The 25,897-nt window shown below is 47.2% G+C and overlaps 3 protein-coding genes across 7 annotated transcripts in view; 2 read left to right on the forward strand and 1 right to left on the reverse strand.

Moving 5' to 3' along the window:
- nudcd1 (NudC domain containing 1) lies at positions 1-10,960 on the reverse strand. Of its 4 annotated transcripts, XM_085940020.1 has the most exons (14): positions 10,814-10,960; positions 10,136-10,260; positions 9,064-9,159; positions 7,485-8,949; positions 6,477-6,564; positions 5,443-5,597; positions 4,933-5,118; positions 4,628-4,811; positions 4,322-4,528; positions 3,149-3,356; positions 2,943-3,087; positions 2,757-2,882; positions 1,126-1,294; positions 1-412 (listed from the first exon to the last, which is right to left on the reverse strand). In XM_085940020.1, the coding sequence occupies exons 6-14, from the start codon at positions 5,548-5,550 to the stop codon at positions 123-125; spliced, it is 1,623 nt and encodes a 540-aa protein (XP_085796146.1). In that variant the 5' UTR covers positions 5,551-5,597; positions 6,477-6,564; positions 7,485-8,949; positions 9,064-9,159; positions 10,136-10,260; positions 10,814-10,960; the 3' UTR covers positions 1-122. The 4 variants fall into 4 exon arrangements, with proteins under 4 accessions (XP_085796146.1, XP_085796148.1, XP_085796147.1 ...); XM_085940022.1 differs by lacking the exon at positions 6,477-6,564; XM_085940021.1 differs by lacking the exon at positions 10,136-10,260 and having other exon boundaries at positions 10,814-10,949.
- eny2 (ENY2 transcription and export complex 2 subunit) lies at positions 6,527-7,907 on the forward strand. The gene is made up of 7 exons (XM_085900154.1): positions 6,527-6,571; positions 6,695-6,769; positions 6,864-6,965; positions 7,064-7,134; positions 7,346-7,416; positions 7,497-7,571; positions 7,665-7,907. The coding sequence occupies exons 4-7, from the start codon at positions 7,067-7,069 to the stop codon at positions 7,739-7,741; spliced, it is 291 nt and encodes a 96-aa protein (XP_085756280.1). The 5' UTR covers positions 6,527-6,571; positions 6,695-6,769; positions 6,864-6,965; positions 7,064-7,066; the 3' UTR covers positions 7,742-7,907.
- pkhd1l1.1 (PKHD1 like 1, tandem duplicate 1) overlaps positions 9,113-25,897 on the forward strand; it is a 21,285-nt gene continuing 4,500 nt past the window's right edge. The window contains exons 1-59 of one of the 2 annotated variants that reach the window (XM_085940016.1): positions 9,113-9,161; positions 9,418-9,495; positions 9,569-9,713; positions 9,825-9,933; positions 10,011-10,068; positions 10,143-10,236; positions 10,323-10,376; positions 10,452-10,525; positions 10,614-10,656; positions 10,806-10,876; positions 10,943-11,053; positions 11,449-11,553; positions 11,760-12,025; positions 12,100-12,191; positions 12,293-12,452; positions 12,516-12,651; positions 12,744-12,887; positions 12,955-13,109; positions 13,188-13,298; positions 13,379-13,522; positions 13,596-13,720; positions 13,792-13,955; positions 14,027-14,199; positions 14,284-14,416; positions 14,492-14,769; positions 14,856-14,961; positions 15,070-15,177; positions 15,250-15,414; positions 15,508-15,629; positions 15,705-15,837; positions 16,194-16,386; positions 16,462-16,604; positions 16,976-17,080; positions 17,314-17,505; positions 17,664-17,834; positions 17,912-18,117; positions 18,196-19,168; positions 19,236-19,484; positions 19,549-19,698; positions 20,029-20,203; positions 20,276-20,432; positions 20,512-20,668; positions 20,807-21,016; positions 21,090-21,219; positions 21,381-21,622; positions 21,702-21,838; positions 21,937-22,966; positions 23,033-23,224; positions 23,308-23,459; positions 23,536-23,689; positions 23,765-23,927; positions 23,997-24,085; positions 24,182-24,345; positions 24,412-24,660; positions 24,738-24,867; positions 24,939-25,112; positions 25,265-25,368; positions 25,436-25,556; positions 25,636-25,757. In XM_085940016.1, the coding sequence (XP_085796142.1) occupies positions 9,113-9,161; positions 9,418-9,495; positions 9,569-9,713; positions 9,825-9,933; positions 10,011-10,068; positions 10,143-10,236; positions 10,323-10,376; positions 10,452-10,525; positions 10,614-10,656; positions 10,806-10,876; positions 10,943-11,053; positions 11,449-11,553; positions 11,760-12,025; positions 12,100-12,191; positions 12,293-12,452; positions 12,516-12,651; positions 12,744-12,887; positions 12,955-13,109; positions 13,188-13,298; positions 13,379-13,522; positions 13,596-13,720; positions 13,792-13,955; positions 14,027-14,199; positions 14,284-14,416; positions 14,492-14,769; positions 14,856-14,961; positions 15,070-15,177; positions 15,250-15,414; positions 15,508-15,629; positions 15,705-15,837; positions 16,194-16,386; positions 16,462-16,604; positions 16,976-17,080; positions 17,314-17,505; positions 17,664-17,834; positions 17,912-18,117; positions 18,196-19,168; positions 19,236-19,484; positions 19,549-19,698; positions 20,029-20,203; positions 20,276-20,432; positions 20,512-20,668; positions 20,807-21,016; positions 21,090-21,219; positions 21,381-21,622; positions 21,702-21,838; positions 21,937-22,966; positions 23,033-23,224; positions 23,308-23,459; positions 23,536-23,689; positions 23,765-23,927; positions 23,997-24,085; positions 24,182-24,345; positions 24,412-24,660; positions 24,738-24,867; positions 24,939-25,112; positions 25,265-25,368; positions 25,436-25,556; positions 25,636-25,757 (10,140 nt within the window). Of the gene's footprint in view, positions 9,162-9,417; positions 9,496-9,568; positions 9,714-9,824; positions 9,934-10,010; positions 10,069-10,142; positions 10,237-10,322; positions 10,377-10,451; positions 10,526-10,613; positions 10,657-10,805; positions 10,877-10,942; positions 11,054-11,448; positions 11,554-11,759; positions 12,026-12,099; positions 12,192-12,292; positions 12,453-12,515; positions 12,652-12,743; positions 12,888-12,954; positions 13,110-13,187; positions 13,299-13,378; positions 13,523-13,595; positions 13,721-13,791; positions 13,956-14,026; positions 14,200-14,283; positions 14,417-14,491; positions 14,770-14,855; positions 14,962-15,069; positions 15,178-15,249; positions 15,415-15,507; positions 15,630-15,704; positions 15,838-16,193; positions 16,387-16,461; positions 16,605-16,975; positions 17,081-17,313; positions 17,506-17,663; positions 17,865-17,911; positions 18,118-18,195; positions 19,169-19,235; positions 19,485-19,548; positions 19,699-20,028; positions 20,204-20,275; positions 20,433-20,511; positions 20,669-20,806; positions 21,017-21,089; positions 21,220-21,380; positions 21,623-21,701; positions 21,839-21,936; positions 22,967-23,032; positions 23,225-23,307; positions 23,460-23,535; positions 23,690-23,764; positions 23,928-23,996; positions 24,086-24,181; positions 24,346-24,411; positions 24,661-24,737; positions 24,868-24,938; positions 25,113-25,264; positions 25,369-25,435; positions 25,557-25,635; positions 25,758-25,897 lie in introns of those variants that run through there. The other variant, XM_085940017.1, reaches the window with a different exon arrangement.

The following is a 25,897-nucleotide window of genomic DNA, read 5'->3' on the forward strand; positions in this document are numbered from 1 at the left end:
TGAAATTTGAACGGATTATTTTAATTTGAATTTTTTTACATCTTGCTTAATTGATCGAGTACAAAAGTTGTCCAGCCCCCGGACGACACTTTCCGTCCAAGGCGATCCATATTCATTTTATTTCAATAATTATTAACCTTCAGTACAAAAAGATTGTCAGCGGTGAGGGCAAAGAGCCTCTCGTTGGTGGCCCTGAAGCCCAGCACGACTCGGTCCGTGTCCAGGCTGGCCACCTGTTGCTTGGCAACCTGTCCTACCTGCCGACCCTGCTTGCGGTTGAAAAGCACGCCGTCCACCGGGGACGGCTGACGGTAGATGAAGGCGCGGCGCAGGCACTCGCACAGCGAGGCGTACGAGAAGTTGGGGGCGCACGTGGAGAACTTCCTGTCCCGCTTGGACGCCTGCACGTAGCCTGAAAAAAAAAAAAGGAGAAACAATTAGGCTAGCATGCTAAGCTCAGGAGAATCAATAAATTTACATTTGTTTTTCGATAAGTGAACTTGTATTTGAAGAAAATGGGTGTCATGTGACAAACAAAAGGACACAAAGGTTTCAGTGGGCTGCAAAACTAATTATCTTCCCCTTGAAAGAAAAAAAACCAACCAATTCGAGCGAATCTTCCTTGCACACCTGCCAACTTAAAACGAACAAATTTGTGCCAAAAATGTAGGAAAATACTTTTATTTTTCTGAGATGATTTAATTGATGTTTTTTTTTGTAGGCTGTTTCATTTGGTCTCATTTCTAAACTTAATCCAGAAATTTGTGAGCACAACCAAGCCCACTGATGCGCATTTGCACTTCATATCAAATTTGTATCTCCCTGTTTGCCACAATTAGCAAAGGCAGGATGGCAAGTGTGCCCTCCGACCGCTCTCCGCATTTTATGAGCAAATTGACGGAACTAATGAAGATGCGGCGGGCGTCGACTGGAAATTAAAAGCGCTTGCGGCGGCGTGGGCGGTCGGTGCTTCATTACGAGGGATGACAAAGAAATATTCCCCACGTTTAACGAGCTAAGTTGATTTACATGCTGTTAGTTACTTTCGGAACGTGTTGACATCGTATAGCTTAGTTCCGATCGTAATCTAATGAGAGACGAGTAGAACCTTTGGGTCCTTCTTACCCAGGGCGTTGAAGGTGGCCACGTGCTCCCACATGTCGGCGGGGTGGTCGGGCTGGTCGGTCCGCGGCTGCCACACCAGAGCGTCCACGTCGTGGCGCAGGCATAGGCACGGCATCTGGGTTGGGTCCGCGTTAACGGTGAACAGGTACTGATGGCTGCCGAGGTTCACCTGCAGTATTCACAAAATTGTTTAGTGACTTCTTCTGTCTGGTTTACCAATAGTGGGCTAATGCTCAATGTCGTCAAATTATTGCTTGGCGACCGCTCCACAAATGTGGTGGTGGTACGCGATACAAAAGCTTACAAGGACGATCGAAGGCCGACGATACAAAAGAATGTTTTTAAACAGATGCGGGCAGTTCGCCGTCACGACCTTCGAACTCAACAGTTCTCTGTCTCCCTTGACCTGGTTTTTGTAACCTTGCATAATTCCGATGAAAAAGCCATTTTTTTACGGTTTTACAGGAAAAAAAAGGAGAAAAAAAACCCACCGACACATAAAATGTTGGGAAATAATGAGGAACAGGCTGAGAAAGAAATTATTTGAGTTTGGTAAGCATTTTAAGAAGTTGTCATGGTGCTTGGTGGTTAATCCTGCATGTTACCGCCATCTAGAGGGCTGGAGTGCAAAAGCAATCGACAGCACTTTGAACTTCCCATCACTAGACTAAAATCAGGAACAAAAAATATATTTCCTGTTTGTCTGGCTCTGTTTTCAAGCAGATAAGATGAGGCTGAAGCCGGCAAGTTCATCTGGTTCATCAAGAACAAAGAATTGCTAAATGAAAAGGATACGCTACAATTTCAAGATGAAAGCTCTTTTTTTTTTTTTTTTTGTTACAGAAGAAAAGACACATTAATGCTGACACAAAGAGCGGCTGGAAGAAAAATGGCAAGATAAGCCTCCTCGAATGAAGTTGCGCTCACTGAGTCACATGCTGGCACAGGCAGCGGCCGCCTGCTTATTTGCGAACGACATTAAAGAGCTTTTCATTTTTTTGCCGGAAGACACAGCATCGCTTACATTCAAGCTAATGATGAGCCTCTCATTCATTAGGCCCTCAAGTGGACTCCTGTGGGAGCTTTGTAATGGATGCAGAGGCAAACAGAGAGCGGGCCATTAGCCCTGGACATCATTCAGAATCCCCCACGCACCCTCCCATTCTTAAAAAAAAAAAAAAAAGAAAAAAAACCCTATAACTGAAAGAGCACGCCATATCGCTTGGGAGTCACGTTTCCGCCGAATGCTGAGCCGATACCAAACATGTGACACCTTGTTCACCTTGGGGGGAACGTGGCGGCGAGAAGGTCACCGGCAGCCTTTTTGCTGTCAGGATGGATGGAAGCTCCTCTAACAAAACATCCATTTTGAGCTCAAAGCAATAAAACATGGACAGAGGAGGCTGGGAAAGACAAAATATTCCTCCATGCGATGTTGATGTTGCTATAAAGCATACTAAAATGCCTGCCATACAAAAAGTGCCTGAGCTGTAATCTGATTACATTTCCAATTTAAATCAGAGCTGCTCTTCAGTGACGGATGTTGAATTTCGCGGCTAGGTCCGAGGGAGCAAGAAAGCAAAAGGTGGTGGAGCTGGAGTGTTTATTTAGCGCTTGAGGCGAGTACTCACCACCTGAGTGGTCTTGAGCGACTCGCCGTCAAAATGCATGAGGCTGGAGGTGTCCTCGGGGAAGCCGTCGCAGTCCTCCAGTTCCTGGGAGTTGCAGGCCGGCTTGTCTGGGTCGGGGTCGGCGTGCTGGGGAAATAGCCGAGACTTATTTAGAGTGTAATTGAAAAGTTGGAGGGAACTTCTCACCACGTCTTGGGAGGTCAGGTGCTTGAGCCTCTCGTGGATGAGGGCGACCTGCTCGTCGCTCATTACGTGCTCGCCCCGACGGTCGCCCGTCACCAACTCGGGCCACATGGGACCTTGGGTGCGCTTCTGCAGGTTGACCTCCAAGCTGCCGAGAGGTGACCGATGGTTAAATCGAAGGTTCCGTTGGAAGCGGCGAGCCCGTTTACCTTTTGTCGTTTCTGAGGATCCAGGCGGAGGCCTCGGGGTCAACGGAGGCGTACAGCTGGCCCTCCAGCAGGGGCGGCGAGCCCTGCACGCCGACGCTGAGGGTGTCTGCCGTCAGCCGGAAGAGGATGGCGTCCTTACTCACGCCCTCGGGCAGGCGGACGTTGGCTGTGATGTCGTCCGAAGTCTGCTGCCAGAAGTAGACGGGATCTGCGATACGGGCGAGAGAGAGATGTTTACTTCACACTGCTAAGCACTTTGGCTCCTTCTTAATGAGTCATATTGGGCTCGGGCTAATTATCCCATTCATCAGACATCGAGACCGGAATATTTTGCGAAATTAGGTTATTGACTTTTCCCTTCAAGCAACGTTTTGTTTTTTTCCTTTCTTCGATTCTTGGCAGCTGAGAGACGTCAGGAAAGCTTTTAACCTGACATCGGGATGGATTTCTTTTTCTGGGTCGCTTTCTCTCGCCGGAGGAAGAACGCTTGTGATTATTGTTTGTCGTCCCGGAAACATCATCATCATCATCTTGAACGAGAGGCAGCCTCCGACTCGAGTAGCGAACCGCAAAACTCATTTGTGTGATCCTTGCGAGAGCACTTAAAGCAGGACAAAAGTACCAAAGTTGATGGCGCCGCTCTATACTTGAGCTAAACGAGCTATCAGATCACCAATCATGTTTTTTTGTCACAAAGCAGTCTCTGTGTCGTCTGACTTTGATTTACACTTAACTGTATCAATACTTGATTTGATAAAGAACACATACCGCTACTCATTAGCTTTCCAATAATTTGATTATTTAGTGGAATGATATCTGTTTTTTGTTGTTGTTTTTTTTTTGCTTGGCTTTTGTTTTTAACATGCGAGTCCAATGTGACCTTGTTTGCAAAATTTCACCCACAAAAAAAAGTTGACAATTTCTCATAGTCATGAAATAACCTCAAATATGACCTGAAAACAATTCATAATGAGGGACAAGGTGGACAGAAATGTTATCATGGCGATTCGTGCTTCTAAAACTGTAAATAATGAGAAAAAGCTGGTGGTCTATCTGAGTGAAAAGAGTGACAGACTGCCTGGCATGAGTAAGACACTTAAAGACAACAAAATGTACATCTGCTCGCTGTGAAAGCACATGCCTTTAAAATTAAAATGCTTGTCTTCTACCCACCTGGCTTCTCCACCTCCATGTCTTGCTCATTGGCCGCCGGCTGCGGCTGCGGCTGTTCGAGGGGCTGGCCATCCACGTGCGTGAATGCGAAGGGCCTCTCCGACGCCACCATCAGGCCATTGCCCTGCGGCGTCACGGCGGCGTAATGAGGAACCGACTTCCCCCGGAGTAGCCGCCGCTTCGTTACTTCGTATTTCTTCTCCACGCCTGCGAGGAAACAGGAAGTTATGTGACATAAATGGAAGCTTTTGAATCAAAATGGCTGACACCCCACTGTTGTTTTTTGATTTATTTTCCCGTACGCACCTTGCGTCGCCGCATTGGCGACCGAGATCCACTCGAGTATCACCGAGTATCCGCTTCCCGTCGTTTCCTGAGGGTTCTTGACGACGCGAAGCAACAGGACCTCCAGCGTGTGGGCGCCCCCCTGGAGATGGGCCACGCTGTGGAGGACAATAAACGGCTCTCCCAGGTCCTCGCTGAACAGGGGCTGCATTCAAACAATTCGTAATAAGTGGGTAGCAAAAGTCAACACTCCCCCTTGTTTAACTTCATCCTGGCATTTGAAGAGGGGTGTGTAGACTTTTTCTCTCCACGCAAGGCGCACTAACCTCCCACTTTCCATGGGCGGTGTCTCCCCGCTTGCAGGTACGGAGCAAGTAGAGTCGCCCGGCGCCGTCGGAGAGGGCGGCCCAGGTGGCTGAGGTGAGGCTGAGGGAGGGGCACACGCGTTCTTGGCGACGCTCCGGTTCGGTAGCGAGGCGGAACACCTCCCTCGGCTTGCCCAGCACAGTGTCCTGCAACAGAAAGATAACGGCAAAAAAGTGTGTGTTTTAAAAAAGGAAGTGAACTGAGACTTTCCACTTTGGAGATATTTTCTGAAGAAAAACACATGATGTGACGCTGCCACATCCACGTCACTTAGTGACAGATGGATACGGCTTTCCTGTTGCTGCGGCAACAGGTCCCGGGTGCAAAAACGCATCCGGCATGTGATGCTGTTGCTCACCACCTGCTGGTGAGTCAAAGGCATTGACACCTCCTTGCAAAATGATCAAGCGTGAGGGATGATGGCCAGAAAACACGCACACAAGGGACGCACGTCACCATCGGAGGCCTACCAGCGTGACGGTGAGACTGAGCACTCGCCCTTTGCAGTCCACAAACAACACGCTGTCTTGGTACCAGGGGTCCAAATGGAGGTAATTGTACATGCCGAAGGCACGCATGTGCTCCAGCGTGTACTGGGAATCCTTCAACGTCACCTCCTCGACGGCTGCATACAAACCAGAGAGCGGAAAGGTCAAAGGGAGTAAATAGGGGAGGGGAATGTCAACAAATTTACAAAAGCTCTGGGAGGAAGAAAAAAAAAAAAAAAAAAGCCTTTTTACTATGCCAACTTGAGTGATATTTCTGGGCAATATCTGAAAATCGTACATTACCATTTTGCGTTTCTGGCTATTTGGCATTCATGCTCTTCATGAGATGACGTCATTGTTATTTACGTTTACTATAAGCTAAGGGAGAGAAAAACATCACCATCTTGACAAAAGAATAATGTGACCCAATTACAATGAGGGTACTTTTATTCACAAGCTGGACAAATAGTGCAATTTACATGATGAGTCACCTAATAGGCCTGATTTGAGGTTAATTAGCTAATTAGATTTGCCTCACATTATGAAATCATCTAATCTCATTTGGGTGGCGGGTGAGCTCGATAGATTTACAGCAATTTTAGCAAAACTTTAGCACAATGCATTTTATTTTGACTTATATTGTCCAAGGCATTAATTCAAAGGAAAAAAAAGTCACAAAAACTCTTAAAGGTCATGAAAATGTCACATTTAGCAATTCCAACCCTAATTATTCTATCTGTATCAATATTCATAGTAACCAATCCGATTATGGTTGATATCAATCAATCAATCAATCAATCAATCAATATGTAATATTAAATTCTGCAGTGTCCCACACACCACGACAAGATTCAATCAATTCATAAACTTATTTTGTGCAATATCTGCAAGATGCTGAATTACTATGGTGGCTGATAAGATTAACAGCCTTCGTGGAAAAAAAAGTCATAAATATAAATTACATTTAAATGGAAAATGGGGTATTTGTGGAGGTTTCATGCTAACTTGCAGCTTACCAGCGTCCAACTCAACGTTGTACGTCGGTATTGGGTCCAGGGATAGCCGGTAACTCTCGAAATTGGGATCCAACAGCTCCCGATTGACCTTCAGGGTATAATTTGACGTGGTCATGATGTTTACTTAATAATTCAACTGTCAAGATTGCCGGATATGTTTGTTTTTTTAAGAAGGAACCTCGCCATTCACTCGTGACGTGCTTGATTTTTGTTTCCAGTCGGGAATATTTGAAACCGGACGTGGAAATGGGAAGTTGAGACATCAGTATAATTTCATCTAAAAACAAACCAAAGTGAGTCATGACTTTAATTATGTAAAATATTAAATATTGGATATAAATGTGAATGAATGTAAAGTTGTTTAATGACATTTTATTTGTCGAACAGCAACGGTGGAACGGAACGAAAATAGTCGGGGCTGCATTCTGGCCGGTGCGTTATTAATAAGGGACAACGTGCTCCCGAGCCGATCACAAACACGAATATAAGGTAAACCGACGCAAATTTCCGATCGGATTACCTTTTTATTTTTTTTACATCGCCAAAATAACATTTGTGCGTGTTTATTTTCTATTGTTCTCTGTCAGATCATGAGCAAAGACGCCCAGATGAGGGCTGCTATTAACCAGAAGCTGATTGAAATGGGCGAAAGGGAGCGGTGAGGAAACCGCAGTCATTTACAATCACAAAACACGATCCTACTGTACCTGAGTAGTTATTTTTTGGTGTCTTACCACTTTTTCCTTTTACCTAAAATAGCTCAATTTTACCCAAGTATTATATATTATTATATATATATATTTTTTGCACAAGCGTCTGTACTTGCACTTCGTACAGGGTGTGAATACTTTTGCCACCTCTGTTTGCAGGTTGAAAGAGTTGCTCCGGGCAAAGCTGGTAGAATGCGGTTGGAAGGATCAGCTGAAGGCGCACTGCAAAGGTACCAATTCTGACTGGGGCCCCTTTTGTCTATTCTTGTTAAACTGGATGTGTTTAATTGCATCTCACCTCTTTGTGCAGACGTGATCCGAGAAAAGGGCCTGGACCATGTCACGGTAGAAGATCTTGTCAACGAAATTACACCTAAGGGCAGAGGTAATGCACACGTGATCACGATCGAATCTACACAGACACTTAAGAATCTTAACTAACAATTTTGTTTTGTTTTTTTCTCCCTCTTTCCCTCAGCTCTGGTTCCTGACAGCGTGAAAAAAGAGCTCCTGCAGAGAATCCGAGCGTTTCTAGCTCAGCATGCAGCCTTGTGAAAACCATTGCTGTCCACTTTATTTTTTTTTATTTTAGCTAGCTCAATGGATCCATCGGTAAAATCCAGACTGAGGTTCATTTGTGTTGTTTTCTTTTTTTTTTTTTAAGTTTGTTATGCAAGCAGTTTTTGGAGAAAATAAATAAAAGTCATGCCTATTTTGGTTATCAACGTTTCTTTCGTGTCTTTCTTTTGACACCCAACTAATTATACAGCTCATGTATGCTAAAACGTGACATGTTCTCAGACATGTCATGTGTTGTTATTGTCTCTTTCTGACAGTAAACACCGACGGAAATGCTGCTGCCTTTTGTTCCACGGCATCTTAAAGATGTCTTATGTAAGATGTTTTATTTCCACTGATAGCTCCTCAAGTTACATAACAAAAGCTAATCCAGTACTATATGTCCCTGATGGTGGCTCCAAAAAGTCTACACATCCCCACATCAAATGCCAGTTTTTTGTGCTGCTCTTACTTTTTTATTCCGTCAAATTCATATTTGTGTTTAACTGATCCACAATATAAGCATTTAACAAGAGTCTTATAAAATGTGTTTGCATTATTTTGGGGGGACCCTGCCCCCTCCAGATTTGGTTGACAGATCTCAAATCAAATCATTATTTTATTATAGACAAATATAACCAAAATTGACAATAACATACACTTGAAATTGACTATAATTACCATCTAAATGATGAATTAAAAAATGAAAATGTAATCCATATTTTTTTGCCAAACATTTTTTTATCATTCATTTTTGGGAAGGTAAAATGTGTCAACAGTTTAATAAATATTCCTTTGAATTTTATTTCAATTTATATAATTTAAACTGACTACAATTAATGACGTACATAAAATGTATTTTGATTCAACTATTATGCTCGTAATTTATTACTATTACAATAGCTAAATGACTGAAATGAGATTTTTCACGTGATTTTACAAAATCCTTGATCATGTAATTGCTTGGTGGAGTGTCTTCCTATAAGAATGCTGTGACTTTTTTTGGTAGTAAAGTTCCAAACAATTCCAAGTAGCGCTTTAAATAGCTTTTGGAGAAAGATTGACATCTGATACTCATCAGTTGACAGCTTCTTTGTCTCTGTCCCCGTGCAGTTGCGGTGCGACCATCTGGGCGTGCGGCTCACCTGCAGGCTCAGCCCCCTTTGCAGGTGCGGCCACCTTCATAAAAGAGCCATCGCTCACCACTGAAAAACACACAAAGGAAGAAAAACATTTAAAGACCCCAAGACATTCAAGATTTTGGTGACTGGGCGCAGGTAAGACAAAGACTTTCAAAATGTAGTCATTTTGCATTTTACTTTGGATTTGATGATGATTTGTGTTTTTCTGATGTTGTAGCGAGGTAGGATGAAGGTCCGACCAGAAGCTCTGCTCCTCGCACTTTGCTGCTGCAGCTGTGAGTATAATACAAAAAATAAAAAAAATAAAAATTAACACTTGCCGTCAAGTTTTGGGGGATTTATTTTGGTACATTTTTTCATTGAATTGTTTTTTATTTTCTTTAAGTGCAGTGTTATTAGAATTGCTTTCATTAGTACTAAATATACTTTTAGATAAACTATGCTGTTGTATTTTAATATCGTCAGGTAGAATTTTATTCGATTATTATTAATCAGTAGATTACATTCTACTGACTCTAATGTTTTACTCAGATGCTCAGCGCCTACGTTACGTGCAACCGCATACAGGAAGCACAGAAGGAGCCACGCGTCTCACCCTGACTGGAGAAGGTAACCCCCACTCCCCAAGTGTGACCATGCAAAAAATGTATGTCCATTTTGATTTATTTTCTTCATATAAAAGGTTTTGCTCAAGAAGGACAATTCCAGCTCAATCCCCAAAACGACATGTTTGGGAACCGCGTGACGCTGGTGTCGAGCACCTTGTCTATCCCCTGCGACGTTGAGAGGGATTCCACGCACGGCAACCAGATCATGTGCTACACCAGGTACAAAAAAAATAAAAAAATTGAGGGAATCTCGGGGTAGCACGGTGAACGACTCTTGTCACTCCTGCTTTGTCCTACACATCCAAAAACAAAGTTTCATCTTCTTGGCAGAGCCATGCCCAGTGACCGGTACACGGTCCGTGTCAGCATCAATGGCGTTCCCATCGCTGATGAAGGCATATGCAATGGCCGAGTCACCTCGTACCACTGCAGCTTCTACGTAAGTATCCCTCAAGTCCAATTCAACCCATTTGTCTTCCTTCTTCTATTTTTGTAACATCTCACTATCCTCTCCAGACAAGATGGTATCAAACCCCAACCATCCGGTCCCTCACTCCCGCCAGCGGGCTTCCAGGTGACATCTCCAATCTAAAAATAAAATAAAGTCACACTTTGCAAAGTGCTAAAAAGTGAAATCATGCCTTGCAGGGACTGTGGTGACGGTGGAAGGACGCATCTTCACAGATGTCTACGGCAGCAACACCGCGCTGAGCTCCAATGGAAGGAACGTCAGATTTCTCAGGTATGAACACGTTCCAAATTGGGTCTTAATTGTAAACAGAAAAAAATAAGTAAAATAAATAATAATACAAATGTTCCATCACACAGGGCCTATATGAAGGGGATGCTGTGTGAGCTGCTCAAACCAGATTCTGATGAACTGTAAGTTAAAAAAATAAAAAGTAGATTCAATGCATTAAAATGTATTTCTTTTAATTACGCTGTGTGTCTTTGAAGCTATAATCTGAAGCTATATTCAGAGACCTCGGTCTGGGGACACATGAGCTGCAAAACAACGGGGACTTACGTGGGTAAGCTCCGGTGGCTGACGACAAATTGTTTTAAATTGGATTGAATTTGTAGATTTTGACAATTTTTCCCCCAAACTGCCTCCTACAGGACACCACAACATGAGCTACATCTTGGATTCGAATTATGGCAGGTAAGCAGGAATCATCACTTTCAATAGTTGAATAAAACTGACTTTGGAACTTAGGTGGCCATTATATATTTTTTTGTCTAGTGATTAAAGCAGATTCAAGACCTGTTTGTATCTAAATTAAAAAAAAAATCTGTTGTGTTTAAATCCAGGAGTTTACCCGAGAAGAAGCTCTTCAAGGTCTCATCTCTTGGACAGCTCTCCATGTTTCAGACATTTGCAGGTAGGTACAAGTTAAAATACTTCAAAGTATCCTGAAAGGTAACAAAAATCCGATTCACCATTTCAGAGGTTACGGCCATCACGCCATCTAATGGCAGCGTCATGGGCGGAACCCTTCTGACCATCCACGGACACTTTTTTGATGAGACCGACCTTCCAGCACGTGTCCTCGTGGGAGGTAATTACTAAAAATGCAACTCCCCCCTTTTTTTTCCATAACAATGTCACAGTAGGCATTGTGTGTCAATCACCAGACAACAAAAGAGAAAATGTTTGTGGGCTCGCACGCAACGTTGATAATCCTCTTCGAAGAAACATGTACATTGTGTACTTGACAACAATGGAAAGATGCTGAGTAATTGCGTAGATTCTTCTGGGAGATTAGCGAGACCATTTCACAACCACTCAAGTTTCCATGACACATGATTTACATGTCAGAAATCATTGCAAGAATATCACAGCAGCACAAAGAGTAGCGTGTTAGCCAGCTAACTGTCATATCAAAACCCATCAACAAAATTCCAATGTACCCCAAAAAAATTGGAATAAAGCACTTCTTCCACATTTTCACAGGGATGCCGTGTGATATCGAGAGTGTGCGTGATGATGCGATCACATGCGTGACACAAAACAGACAAGTGGATGACAACAACGCCAACAATATGACGCTCTACCCAGGTGAGATTCTTTGACGCTTCTTTGTACGTTCGCTTCAAGAAAACATGCGGAAGGCGTTCCCCCATGATGTCAACACTTTGATCATTTGCGATTTAATCAAAATACAGATGAAGATGATAAATGACTGTCACACATTGCTGAAAACTCTCAGAGCAGGGCTTCACACATCAAACGAAATAAATCCTTATGGCTTCCAACCAATCCAGGTGGCCGAGGCTTGAAGATGCAAGTTTGGAACAACACAAACCCCTCAGAGCTGATCAAGATACTCAGCTACAACGAGAGCAAAGAGGGTTACTGGGAGAACTGGATCGACTCCATGCCCCACAACTTTGTGCATGAACTGAACTGGATAAGCACCAGAACTACGGGTTTCTTTGTACCACCGGCCAGCGGCAACTACACCATCTACCTCAACTGTGACGATCGCTGCGAATTGTATTTCAGCAACTCCAGCCGACCAGAGGACAAGGCATGATCATTGGGCAATATCATTTTTTCCAGTATGACCTACTCAAAACAAATGTTTCGCAAACGTCCCTTTAGGTCAAAGTGGCATATCAGCCGAGCTACGTCTCAGACTACACGAAGCTTGCATCGCAAAAGTCCGAAGTCATGACGCTAGAGAAAGAAAAAGCGTAAGCGCAAAGACAAAGTCCAACACCAAAACTTTTCAAGATTTGTTATGTTTTTGGTCAAAAAAAAGAGCTGTTCAATTTTGATTCCTTTATTCCTGTAGCTACTACCTTGAAATTCTGCATCAAGAATATGGCGGAGCAGCCGGAATCAACTTAGCCATGTTCCGACCAGAGAGTCCGTTTACGGAAGCCCAGACGAACGATGCCGTGAATGAGATCCAGCACATATTGGTGGAATCCGAGATGTTTGATGAGAAACAGGTAGGTGGAGGTTAGCTTGGTGGATCTCTGGGAGTCCAACATCTGTTGGTGGCAATCTTTCAGGTTCTTACCTTGGAATCGTGGCCCAGTAGTGCTAGTGGGGTCAAAGAAGTCCAGAAAGTGAGCATCAATAGCAGCTGCGTCGGCCTTCAGTGTGGAAGCACTTACTTCCGTCTGCGCTACGAAGGCGCAATTACGGGTAACCTTGATGTTCTGTCGAAATCCAAACTTGTGTACCGTTATCATTTTAAACATTTCCAACGAATGATCTAAAAAAAAACTGCCTTATAGATCTGATTGCGGTGAGCGCCAGCGAAGCTGTGATGGAGAGAGCCTTGAACAGCCTATGGTCCATCAAACCCGACTCGGTCCAAGTCAGCAGGGCCGAAGACGCTGATGGAGTTCATTTCACGGTCACCTTCAATTCCTATCGAGGTATGAAGTTGGCAAGTTTTGAATCTTCCTACAAAACTAAGAACCTCCTCCTGATTTTGACTCTCAGGTGACTTCAAGCCTCTCTACTCCGAGAGTTATGGCCAGTACACAAACATCAGCATTTCTGAGGTGACCAAAGGCAGGAGTAACATGTCAACGGTTACCTTACACTGGGGAGGAATCGCCACAAAACCCATCCCGTACAACGCCAGTGGTTCTGAGGTCAGGTCTAGGATTGACTTCAAATTGTGTTCAGAGCAAACCGCAAACCTAACCAGCATTTTGTATGACCATGACCAGGTCCAATCGGCGTTTGAGGACTTGATGAGGGCAGAGTGTCCCTTTGAGATTCTCACCGAGGAAGGACGAGATGTGATGTTTTTCAAGAACTATGAAGATGACAACTCCATGGTCAGTGACGTCATTAGTTTATGGAATAATCATCTAGTCCGATTTTTCAAACAACCTTGACTGATTCTTCCGTTGAACAGTTTGGCAACGACAGAGGGACCCCTGTGAGAAACGCCTTCTGCGGGTTATGGTCCCTGGAAAACCCACAAGTTCTTTTCAAGAACAGTTACACCAAAGAGTCCGGCAACACCTATGGGACAATTTCTCTAAGCCAATATCCAATGGTAGAGCTGCTCGATTTGTAGCCGCAGAGATGAAACCGATTTGGATGAAAACCACATTGTTCTTTCTTTCCAGCTTTGCTTTGCACATAAGGGAATGCTAAGCGATACAATCGGGTTAAAGTTCACGTATAAGGACACTGTTGGCACGACTAAGACAGTGACTGGAAATATCAACGTAACCTTTACCAAAGGCCCCACGTCAGTAAAAAAGCCCATTCAAGAAATTTCTCTGTAAATCTAGACCAGAGATGAAGATTATTTCTGTGCAGATGGAGTTACAAGTGCGTGGACCTGCAAACATCTCTCCAGACAAATTATCAAGGAAGCGCTCACACTGTCGAGGAAATTTACTTGAACAATGATGACTCCGGGGAAGATTTCTACGTGGATGCTGTCCACATCGGCAAGAAGCGTACCACCACCAACGAACAAAGTAAGCAGATGCTCTGAGAACAACTATCTTCTGTGACCTGGAAATGAATTTTTCTTGTGGTTCTCCCATAGCGGTTCCCCACAAGAGGAGACCGCCACCATTTGAGAGCTCTGGTCGTACCTTCCAAGAGTTCTCGGTTGTGAAAGAGATCAAGTCAAACCTTTCGCAGATTTGCTACGAGATCACGGCTATTTCGATGGACTGCGCCTTTGGCTTCCCGCTCATAGACGTTGGCTTCCTGCAGGTAACACTTCAAAAGAGCTCCAGATACATTTCAGATCAGCATTTCAGCCTTGGTTGAATCTTCTTCCTTTCCGTCCATTTGAAGATGTCCAACAGTAGCGAGGTTATGAACGAGTTTCAGGAAGGGGAAGCAAAGATCAGCGTCAATCGTATCCACAGAGCCACTCCAGCTGTGACGGGCTCATTTGATGTGGAGATGCATGGACAGCGTATCGAAGGTAGCCCCTGAACTTCTAGAAACACAAACCCAGGCACTACCCCAACGAGGTTGCTTGACCAGCGCTTGTTCTTAGGTTTGTCCGTGGGCATCAGCGCAGAAGACCTGAAGTACGCCCTGGAGGGAATCTCCGGTATGGGCGTGGTCGATGTCAGATACGTCGGAACGTGCAAGAAACCCAAGTGGGTGGTAGAGTGGCTGACCCAGCCGGGAGACCAGCCTCCCCTCCAGCTCGATGGTTCTTCACTTGAGGGCAACAATGTGGTTATTTGGACCAACGAGAGAAAGAAAGGAGGACAGATGATTTCGAGTTTGACGGGAGACTTCTTCCGGGTTGGGGAGACCAAACCGCAGGTATGATCCAAATTTTTGGACAATGCATTCCTGGATGAGGTCCACGTCCAAACCTTTTCCCTGAGAACTCCTTGACATTCTCACAGGTGGAGGTTTACATCAACGGAATTCCCTCAAAGTGTTCTGGAGACTGTGGCTTTGAATGGTTGGATGAGAAGACACCAACAGTGAGTGGAATCAGCCCATCTCAAGGTAATTTGCTCAAAACTCAGTGATGGGACTTGATTCTGGTCTACGAGATCCAGTAAGTACCGCTGATTCAATCCAAACAAATGAATGGAAAATCCCTTACTTGACCAGGATCTATTGGACTGGGGACCCTTTTGACGGTAACCGGATCTGGCTTCAGCAATGAAAATGCCTCTGTCATGGTAGGAGAAGAACCATGTGAGGTGGAAGACATCTCAGGTGAATCCAGAAGCCTTTTAGTCAAGCCAAAATTAATGACGCAAAGACTCACCAAGAAGGCTTTTGTCGCAGCGGAACGCCTGGTGTGCCGACTGGGTAGTGCCGGGGCTGGTACCGTCCCCGTGTGGATCAACTTCCCCTCCTTGGGTCGTCCTCGTTTTGTAGGCGGTAGCGTCCTTAACTTCACCTACCAGCTCATCGTCTCCTCTTTCTCCCCGACGTCTGGGAGCACTGCAGGTAAAACTCAACTCGTAGTACAATTCACACAGCCAGATGTGGCAAAAGAACAAGTGGTGAATTCAAAAATTATTTCTTGTGTGCGTGTCCCAGGGGGAACACTTTTGACCGTGACGGGTTTCGGCTTCAGCCGGGACACCGACGTCACCGTTGGTGGCGCCATGTGCCAGGTGGTCCACGCGAGTCCCACAGAGCTCAAATGCAGAACGCCAGCAGTGAGTTGTCACATTCCAAAATGGAAAATAATCCCAAACGTTGAGGTTCTGAGTGGTTTTCTTGCATGGATTTAGGGGAGTGCGGGCTCGCAGACGGTTGCAGTCAGCGTGGGCAACATGAGCAATGAGGCAAGCGACCCCTTCAACTTTGACCTCACCCTGACACCTCAGATAACTGACCTGAGTCCCACCGAGACCACTGTCTTTGGTAAGTCCTGATTTCCATGCAACCTGCCAACAGATGTCTGTTGTTCATTACTATTATGTCATGATTTGGTAGTTCAAATCATCAACGAGTCTTTCTTCCCTGTCATTGTTATTCATTATAACTGACATGTCTCTCATAAACATCTCCAGTAATTACACACCTGAGCAGGTAAACAATCAGATTCGAGGAATCACAACCTGAATTTTTTTTTCTTATGTGACGCTACCGTGTGTGTTTGTAGGTACTTAGCACCACACTTTAGCAAGGCATAATTATCATGACAATCATTTGGCTGACAGGAGCGACGTGGAGATGGAAAAAATAGCTCACGTGTGTGTGCGTGGTTATCTTGTCAGGTCGTCGCGTTCTCACCGTGTTGGGGTCAAATCTGGGCGAGCCAGCCAATGATAGCAAGGTGTACGTGGGTGAAATGGAGTGCCAGATTGAGCAGTGGACTTCCACAAACGTCACCTGCCTGCTACCCATGTTGCCAGCCGGCCTGCACGACGTGCACGTGCAGGTTGGAAACAAGGGCTACCCTCAGACCAGGTAAAATAAAAGTCACCTAAAAATGATACAAAATGGATTTTGAAAAAAAAACAACAGTTTGATTGGTTTCCATAGCAACGGCGTAGACGCCAGGATCGAATACGTCCTGGAAGTTCACAGCATCTCCCCGATGACTGGCTCACTGATGGGAGGAACACAGGTGACCATTTCGGGAGCCGGTTTCAGCCAAAACGTTTCCGACAACAAAGTCTATTTTGGTAAGTCATGGAAGTGATGCTTGATTGGGATCACTTTGATTTGTCTTCATTATTTTTAATTAATGAACCATTTAAGAGTATATATTTTATGTTATTTTATATACTTGTTGACAAAATAAACAATTGGATACATTTTTTACATCATCTAGTATTTGTTTTATGAAAATGACTGCAAATATTAATATGCATTTTTATTTTTATTTGTATTAATTATTTATTTATTTGTAATTAATTATTTTATTTTATTTTTCTGGAAACATTAGCTGTATAACAATTTTCATTTAACTGGAACATTTTTTTTTTTTTAGCATTTTCTGAAGCTGTTAAAAACATCAACCCATTAAGTTTTTTTTCGTGCACACGTGCGACAGGTGAATCCGAATGCGAGGTTCAGGTGGCCTCGGCGAACGAGCTCCGCTGCCTGTTCCAGTCACAGGAGGAGACCCACATTGTCACCAACCAGGGTGTTCACCCCGGTAGGTTTGCCCCTCCCTTCTCTTTGTTCACATGTCAAGTGTAATCTCAACCACAATTGGATTCACTTTCAGAAAAGTGCTTAGAGCGAGGAAACTGTCACCTACCACTTATGTCACAAAGACACGTGTCTCTCTCCCATAATCGGATAGAGTTATATACTTGACACGGGATGAAATATTAACCATAAAACAATACGACATGTTCAACCAACACTTGTCTCTGTGTTGTCCAGTTTATGGTCAGGGGTATTCATGGGACCCACCTTCCATTAACGTGAAGGTTGGAGATATCGTCACGTGGAGGTGGGCCATACCTATGTTCCAAAGTACCTTCCAGATCGGCGTCCATCACGTTCCCAGCCCTGGCAGTGCCACTGATGAGGAGGACGTGGTGTTCTCCAGCGGAGAGCCAAAGCCTGGGAATGGTATAGAATGCATTTTCTTGAAAACAAACAAACAAACAAACCCCGAGGTAGGGGCGCTCCACAATTTTCTGCTGTAATATGAGAGCAATTTTATTTGAGCTGTTAGATGAACTGTTCTTTCCAAAGAAGGACCTGACCCATTTTTCCCCTCCCCGCAGGTTACTTCAGCTACAGTTTCACCATCCCCGGTGTGTATTACTACAGCAGCGGCTACATCGACGAGAATAATAAGTTGGAGCTACGCGGGGTGGTGAGAGTTGTGGACCGGGTCACCACCAACAAGGATGTCAATGTTCAAGTCAGGGGCGTGGACGCCCGCCACGTGACAGGTATTATGAACATATTTTATATCATATTTGGTATTAATTGACACCTCGCTGTTGTCGTTTTTGTCTTCTGCCCGCAGAGTCGCATCGCATTTCTAGGTCAACACATGAGTGCGTCGCCACGCCGGACTGCACTCAGACCAACGTGTCGAGCGAAGGCGTCTCCTTCAGCACCTCGGCCTGCTTCACCCCCATGGTCAGCTCTATCTCGCCCAATCAGGGCTCGTACCATCAAGTCATTCATATCCAGGGAGAAGGCCTCACCAATGTGACCTGCGCTCTGGAGGTTTGCGGCATTGTCGTCCTTCCACTTTTTTTGACCATGGCTTGGAGAGTATGAAGCATCTCTCCTCATGTCATACAGGTGAAGGTCGGAGATGAGCCCTGCCAGGTCATCAACAGCAGCCGGTCGGAGATTTTCTGCCAGCTAAGCGCCAATAACAGTCTGCCGATTGGCGTTGCTTTACCTATCGAGGTGAAAGTCAACAACTTGGGCGGCGCCGTCATCGCCGTGGCCAAGGAGTTGGAGCGCCGCTTTGTCGTTCTGCCCGTTGTTGACTCAGTATGGCCTTCTGAAGGAAGCTCCAATGGCCACACCCGGCTCTCCATCCAAGGCTCTGGTTTCTCTGAGGGCCTTTTCACCGTTGCTGGTGAACCGTGTTCCGTGGTGTCAGTCAATTACACCTCGGTGGTGTGTGATACCAGCCCCTCTCAGCCGCACGAAGGCCACGTCGTCTTTCATTGGGGAGGGATCCAGAGTTCTTGTTCCTCAGACTGCTCCTTCCTGTACACGTCATCCATCACTCCAAATGTCACAGCCGTTTCTCCTGACGCCATCAACCAGGCCACCAATGTCACAATCTCCGGGGAGGGCTTTGGTGGCGACATTCAGGATGTCTCGGTTTTAGTCGGAGGCATCGAGTTGCAAGTTACTGCCGTCGTTGACGACGCCATCCATGCGAAGATCGAAGCTCTTCCTGCTGGACAGCATGATGTTCAAGTGATTGTGAGAAGTAAAGGCTTGGCTTCCGGAGAGGTCATGCTGAGCAGTCTGGCTCAAGCCTCTCTGAGTCCCGCTGAGGGCAGCCTGGAGGGGGGCACCTGGCTCCAGGTCATCGGGAACGGCTTCCTCCCGGGGAACACTAGCGTGATGGTTGACAGCAAAGCATGCGAGATTGAAGAGGTGACGCCCGGAAGTCTTCGCTGCCGGACGCCCTCTCACGACGAGGGACTGGTCTTAGTCCACATCCAGGTCCTAGATGTGGAATATCCCCCTCTCAACTTTACCTACTCTGCAAGCCAGACCCCCATCCTCAGCTCCATCAGTCCTGCCATCGGTGCGTCCCTGGTCTCGAAGATCCAGCTGTCGAAATCTCCTTAACCTCGTGTTTGTTTTTATCGTAGGTCCTAGCGGTTCTACAATTACACTGAACGGGTCTGGCTTGGGCACGGACAAAACGCAGGTGACCATCACGGTCAACAACGTGACTTGCGACGTGCTCACGCTCGCCGACAACCAGGTGGAGTGCACTGTTGGGGAAAACCCAGGCGGGGACTACCCAGTCACGCTCTACCACCACCTCAAAGGTTATGCTCGCTCAAATGTCACGTTCCGTTATGAACTGACACTTGACAGCGTGGAGCCCAACGAGGGTAAGCATTCAACTCGGGCACGGCCGTCACAAGTGCTGACTTAACTGTTCGGTCTCCTCTTCAGGTAGTTTTGGCGGTGGTGCCGAGCTGACTATCCAAGGTTCTGGCTTTGACCCGCTCAATTCTATGGTGCTGATCTGTGATGAGGAGTGTGAGGTCAACCGAGAAACATCCACATCCACGCACCTTTACTGCCTATCACCGCACAATAATGGTATGGAGCTAAAATGTCAGCACTGTGAAGCAGATGTTCGAACAGAACATCTCACAGAACAGTTAAAGGCAATATTTTTAACATGTGCTCTTCACTTAATTGCTCCAGTGCCTCGGGTCGTGCTTTTTCCTCACACGTAAAATTTTCCATCCGGTTCTTTTGTCACCACCTTATACATTTTGTGCATTTAAGCAAGAATGTGAACATGCTGGTTCCACTCAAATGGTGAAATCCATCATGTACCAGACTGCAGGAATGCAGTCTGCCGCGACAGTGACAATAAGACGTCACGGATGAGGAGACATTCTTCTCTGCCATGTTTTCACTCAGGCACGGATGAGGACACGAACTGCACGGTCGCTGTAATTAACACACTGGATGCTGTCAACGTGTCAAACGGCTTCACGTACAAAAGCCAGCTCACACCCGTGATCACGGCGGTGTCGCCGCGGCGGGGAGGGACCGCCGGAGGCACCACGCTCACCATCAGCGGCTCCGGTTTCAGGTGCAGCCGAGGCAACGTGCAACGTGACAACGAGCAATATTTAGACTGATCTTCTGTTTTCTGACATCGCAGCACCGACCCGAACGAGGTCAACGTGACCATCGCCGGCTCCGTGTGCGACGTCCAGTCATCCAACGATACGCACGTCGTGTGCATCACCGGCGCCCAACGCCAGTCTCAGGAAACCGTCGTGCTGGTCGGCATCAGAGGCCAGGGCGTTGCCAAGACGGTATATTTGTCTTCTTTGAGAATGGGTTGACTCTGTTTGGGCAAGTGATGACATCATCATCATCTGACTTTTACTTTAGGACAATGCCTCTTACTTCTACATTGATGTGTGGTCATCCAAATACACATGGGGGGGGCTGCCTCCGCCCGAGACAGGCTCCTTGGCCGTTGTCACCAAAGGACAGACCATCCTCTTGGACACCAGCACCCCTGTGCTCAAAATGCTTCTAATTCAAGGTGTGGGGAAAAAAAAAAGGGAGCAGACTTGTTTTCATGGGGTGGTGGAAAGACATGAAGTTAATTTTGGGAAGGGGTCAAGAAAGATCCAGACAGCGCTGGCTTAGAATGTCTCGTTAAGACCTTGTTTGCGTTCAGGGGGCACGCTGGTGTTCGACGAGGCCGACATTGAGCTGCAGGCGGAAAACATCCTCATCACTGACGGCGGGTCACTCCAGGTGGGCCGGGTCGGGGCACCGTTCCAGCATAAAGCCATCATTACACTCCACGGGCATCCACGCTCCATTGAACTTCCTGTCTACGGCGCCAAGACTCTGGCAATCAGGGAAGGCACCTTGGACCTGCACGGTAGGAAAACCAAACCCATTTGTGACTACTTTCGGGTCCAACTGAATATGAAACTGTCGTTCTGTTCCTGAAGGTAAACCCGTTCCAGTTGTCTGGACCCACCTGGCTCAGACGGCGGATGCAAACTCCGCTACATTGACCCTAATGAAGGCGGTGACATGGCAAGCGGGAGATGAGATCGTCATTGCCTCTACCGGCCACAGGTAGATGTCGGCAAAAGAAGACGAGCACTTCTTCAAAATTAGCTTCTAGTTGTTTTAAAACAAGCAAACAACATATGCACAAAGCAAAACACCTTAGACTTGGCCTGAATGTTGATCAAAGGGTCTGGAAACCACAATTTTGGCTTGCTGTCTTCTTCCAGGCACAGTCAGAGGGAGAACGAAGTGAAGATCATCGCGAGCGTGTCGGCCGACAGACAAACCATCACCCTGACCGAGCCCCTCAAGTACTCCCACCTCGGGATATCCGTCACTCTGCCTGATGGGACGGCCTTTGAAGCCCGGGCGGAGGTGGGTCTGCTGACCAGGAACGTTGTGGTGCGAGGCTCCCAAAACGTGGAGTGGCAGGAAGACATCGAGGCCTGCCCGGATGGTTTCAACACAGGTCTTGTTTTGCTCCGGCTGCAAAGTAAACGTCGTGTCGAACGAGAGAAACTGATTGTGAAACTGATGACTTCTTGTAGGAGAGTTCAGCACCCAAACTTGCTTCCAAGGAAAGTTTGGGGAGGAGGTGGGCAGCGATGAGTTTGGCGTCGGCATCATGTTCCACGCTCCCCGACCAGGCGAGGGTCTCGCCGTTGGCAGGTTGACCTACGTTGAGGTACCATTAGCCCTGCAGATTTTCTTCTGACCAGAAGAAGCCTGTTCTTCTGGCAGTCTTTCCCAACCTTGACCTTTTGACACGGTCTGCTTCTTCAGATCTATCACGCGGGGCAGGCCTTCAGGCTTGGTCGCTACCCCATCCATTGGCATCTGATGGGAAACCTCGAATACCAATCATACGTTCGCGGGTGTTCCATCCACAAGACATTCAACAGGGCCGTGACCATCCACAAGACCCATCGGCTGCTGGTGGAACACAATATCATCTTCGACATCAAGGGCGGCGCCTTCTTTATTGAGGATGGCATCGAAACGGAGAACATCCTGCAGTACAACCTGGCCGTGTTTGTCAGGCAGAGCAGCAGCCTGCTGAATGACGACGTCACGCCCGCTGCCTACTGGGTCACAAATCCCAACAACATCATCCGGCACAATGTCGCGGCAGGAGGCACCCATTTTGGTTTCTGGTACCGCATGCACGAGCACCCCGATGGGCCCTCCTTTGACCCAAACATCTGCCAGAAGAAGGTTCCGCTCGGCGAGTTCCGCAACAACACGGTGCACTCTCAAGGCTGGTTCGGCATCTGGATCTTCCAGGACTTTTTCCCTATGAAGGACGGCGGTTGTGGTTCCAGCACGCCCGAACCCGCCGTCTTCCGGGGCCTCACCGCCTGGAACTGCGAGAAAGGAGCCGAGTGGGTCAACGTCGGTGCCGTGCAGTTTGTGGATTTGCTCGCGGTTAATAACGAGAAAGCCGGGCTGGAAGGCAAACTTATCCTCTCGTGGGCGGTGAGCGGCTTTGGGGAGGACGGTGGTGCTGGGTTGTTCAACTCCACCATCGTGGGCCACGTGGACGAGCTTGGACTGGGCGGCGACTACTGCACCCATCGAGGCGTCATCGCGCCGTTCGCCGATGGCATGAGTGTGGCGGGTACCAAATTCTTGAACTTTGACCGCGACTCCTGCGCGGCCATCGGAGTGACCAAAATTGACGGGACGTGCGTGGATCGCTGCGGCGGCTGGACGGTGCGCCTAAGTGGACTCCAATTCATGAACTCACCCAACAAGGCCGCCTTTAGGTGGGAGCACGAGGTACAGCTGGTGGACCTGGACGGCTCGCTCACAGGTATGCGCAAGGACCCAGGTTGAGAACCACTCCCCAGCAGGTCAACTTTGGGCCGTTCTTTTCCAGGGAACATCAACCATAAGGTGATTCCGATGAACGGCCTGCTTGACCCGACACATTGCTCCGAGAGTGCAGAGTTTAGCTTGGTGTTCCCCGGAGCTGTATGCGACCAAACGGTCAATTTCCATCGGGTGGGCTTCAACAATCCCTCGCCGTCTTCCTTGCAGTCCCACGATCTTGTGTTCACCAACTCGCATGGTATTGCGTCACTGCTCTGTGCTAGCGTCTTGCCTGACATGACGAACACACCGGATGATTTTCTTTCTTGCTTGGTTTTGAAGGCACTACGGTGATCCCTTACATGAAGAAGAGATTGACCCACAAGTATGGCTGGATGGGCCTGCTGCCTTCAGGCCAGATGCACAAAATGCACTTTGACAATGCTGAGCAACTCACAAATATCAGCTATAAAGCAACTTTCTACGGTTTTGAGGTACACATCCTTATCGAGGTCTGGAATGATGATGAAGCTTTTGCCTTGACTCTCCAACATTCTGTCTGTCTCGTAGTCCGATCAATTTGTCATCATCCACCACAACTTCACCCAGAATCCAGATAAGGTTAAAATCCTGGATGAGAGAAACGCCTCATCATCGCCGCTCAGCTATAGTTCAAACTCCAACGGTGACTGGTACCTGGACGATAACGACCTGTTTTACATGGGTGAGGCCTGCTTTGATTGGTTCGTTCAAATGGAGGAATTGGACAGACTGATCATCACGGTGTTCATTCCTTCAGTGTCAGGCAAGACGAGCCAGCGCAGGCGTCGCAGCAGTGTGGATCCTTCCTCAAAGGACGTCGCGGTAAACTTCCAGGTCTATCGTTGCTTCTTTGAGAACTGCATCCCGCCGCCGCCCGCCACCATCCCCCCGCTGCCCACTCATCGACCTGACGACTTCATGTACGATCACACGCAACGCTCCAGAACTTGGTGACGGCGTGATCTTGATGTGTACCGCGTACTTTGCAGTCTGTGGTCCAACACGTCGTTCTGGGAGGGCTCGGCTGACAATGCCTTCAGTGCGCCAGCAGAGGGCGCTGATGTGGTCATCCCGCCAGGTAATGTTGCATTCGAGTGTCGTAAAACGTTTGGGAAAGATTCACGCGTTGGATTTGTAGACAGTAATGTTACGTTCCTGGTCCATCCATGCACAGGAACTTGGGTGGTCTTGGATAGCAACACACCTCCCCTTAACAAACTGGTTATCATGGGAGTCCTGGAGGTCCCACAACCCTCCAACAGCACGTCCAGTCGTCCAGCTCGGGCCGTGCCTCAGAACAACACGGTCGTCATCGACGCGGTCTACATCTTCATCCAGGTAGAGGTCAAAGTGGCGGTTCTCGTGGCCATCAGGAAACTACCATGATGTGTGCTGGTGTTCCAGGGCGGCAGGCTGCTGGCAGGCTGGGAGGACGAACCTTTCACTGGGGAACTGCACATCAGACTGAGAGGGAACCACAGCACCCCTGACTGGCCTCTGCCAAATGGTCCCAATTTGGGATCCAAGGTGCTGGGCGTGTTTGGTACCCTGGAGCTTTATGGAGAACCACCCAGCTCGTATCACACCAAGCTCGCCACCACAGCCGACGCCGGGTCCAGCACGCTCAACCTGGTGGAGCCTGTCGACTGGATGGTCCGTCTCTATTTTGCTTTGTTTGCTTGTTCAATTCCTTTTCAGTTCGTCGGTCTTCAAGTTCTTCCTGTGCACAGCCTGGCGAGGAGGTGGTCATCTCCACCACCAGCTACAGCGTGTGGGAGACGGAGAAGCGAGAGATAGCTGCCGTGTCCATTGACGGCCGCATCCTTACCTTGACCCGTCCACTGAGCCACACTCACGTCGGTCAGTTGAACGCAGAAACTGACATCAATTAGCGCTGAACGCTCAGACGTTGCCTCCACCTCCCATTCCAGGTGAGGTCCACTCCATCGAGGGGACGTCGCGGTCTTACAGGCTCGCGGCAGACGTTGGCCTCCTGACCAGAAACATCAAGATCATCGGTGACGAATACACCGACATGATGGCTGAATCCTTTGGCGCCCGATTGCTGGTCGGCGCTTTCTCCTTGGCAGGAATAGACTTCAGAGGTTAGAGAAGAAAGCCTAAATGTCTTAAAACTTCATTGTGGTGGTAGTTTGGGACATCAGTCATACACTTCTTGCTTTCTTGAAGAACTTGATGGTTGACGTAAAAGACGTGTCCCAAAACATTTGCTCTAATAGTCTCACTGTTCTTCTAGGCACGGCTCAACTCCTGAATGTGGAGTTCTTCCAATCCGGTCAAGAAGGCTGGACTGACGAGTACGACCCACGATATTCGGTGGCTTTCTTAAACCTGGAACAGGTACGTCCAAATTTTGTCCACTCAATTGTCATTTTGCTAAAGCGTCTTCAACTTTGTGGTCTTCCAGGCCAACGACTCGTATATTCAGGGCTGCTCCTTCCACGACGGCTTCTCTCCGGCCATCGGCGTGTTCGGATCGGACGACTTGGCTATCGACGACAACGTCATCCACCACACTGTGGGCGACGGTAAATGCACACTGTATTTTAGTCAGTTGAACTAAAAAATAAAAAAAAAATCTCAAGGTTTGTCATGATGCTGGTTTAGGGATCAGAGTGTGGGGCAATAGGATCATCCTGAGAAGGAACCTGGTCATCATGACTTTGTGGCCCGGGTCGTACCAGGACAGAAGGGAGGAATTCAATTTTGACTGGAGCGCCGCCTTCAAGGTTAATCCAAAATGTCAAATCTGTCACGCTTAGGAAATGGAGCAGGGCGACCAAGTGCAGCTTGGACCAGGGTTTATTGGAGGAACTCAAAACAGACTCGGCAAACTGACATGACTTGACAAAACGATAACATGACTGAC

The sequence above is a fragment of the Syngnathus leptorhynchus genome, chromosome 20 (genome assembly GCF_054491065.1).
Source record: "Syngnathus leptorhynchus isolate UIUO chromosome 20, UIUO_Slep, whole genome shotgun sequence".
Taxonomy (NCBI): Eukaryota; Metazoa; Chordata; class Actinopteri; order Syngnathiformes; family Syngnathidae; genus Syngnathus; species Syngnathus leptorhynchus.

Coding starts and splice junctions, on each gene's coding strand:
- nudcd1 (XM_085940018.1), bottom strand. CDS start 6,591: ATGACCACGTCAAATTATACCCTGAAGGTCAATCGGGAGCTGTTGGAT. Junction 5,598..6,476: donor CAACGTTGAGTTGGACGCTG/GTAAGCTGCAAG, acceptor GTTTGTATGCAG/CCGTCGAGGAGGTGACGTTG. Junction 4,529..4,627: donor CGCCAATGCGGCGACGCAAG/GTGCGTACGGGA, acceptor GTTTCCTCGCAG/GCGTGGAGAAGAAATACGAA.
- eny2 (XM_085900154.1), top strand. CDS start 7,067: ATGAGCAAAGACGCCCAGATGAGGGCTGCTATTAACCAGAAGCTGATT. Junction 7,135..7,345: donor GAAATGGGCGAAAGGGAGCG/GTGAGGAAACCG, acceptor CTCTGTTTGCAG/GTTGAAAGAGTTGCTCCGGG. Junction 7,417..7,496: donor GCTGAAGGCGCACTGCAAAG/GTACCAATTCTG, acceptor CTCTTTGTGCAG/ACGTGATCCGAGAAAAGGGC.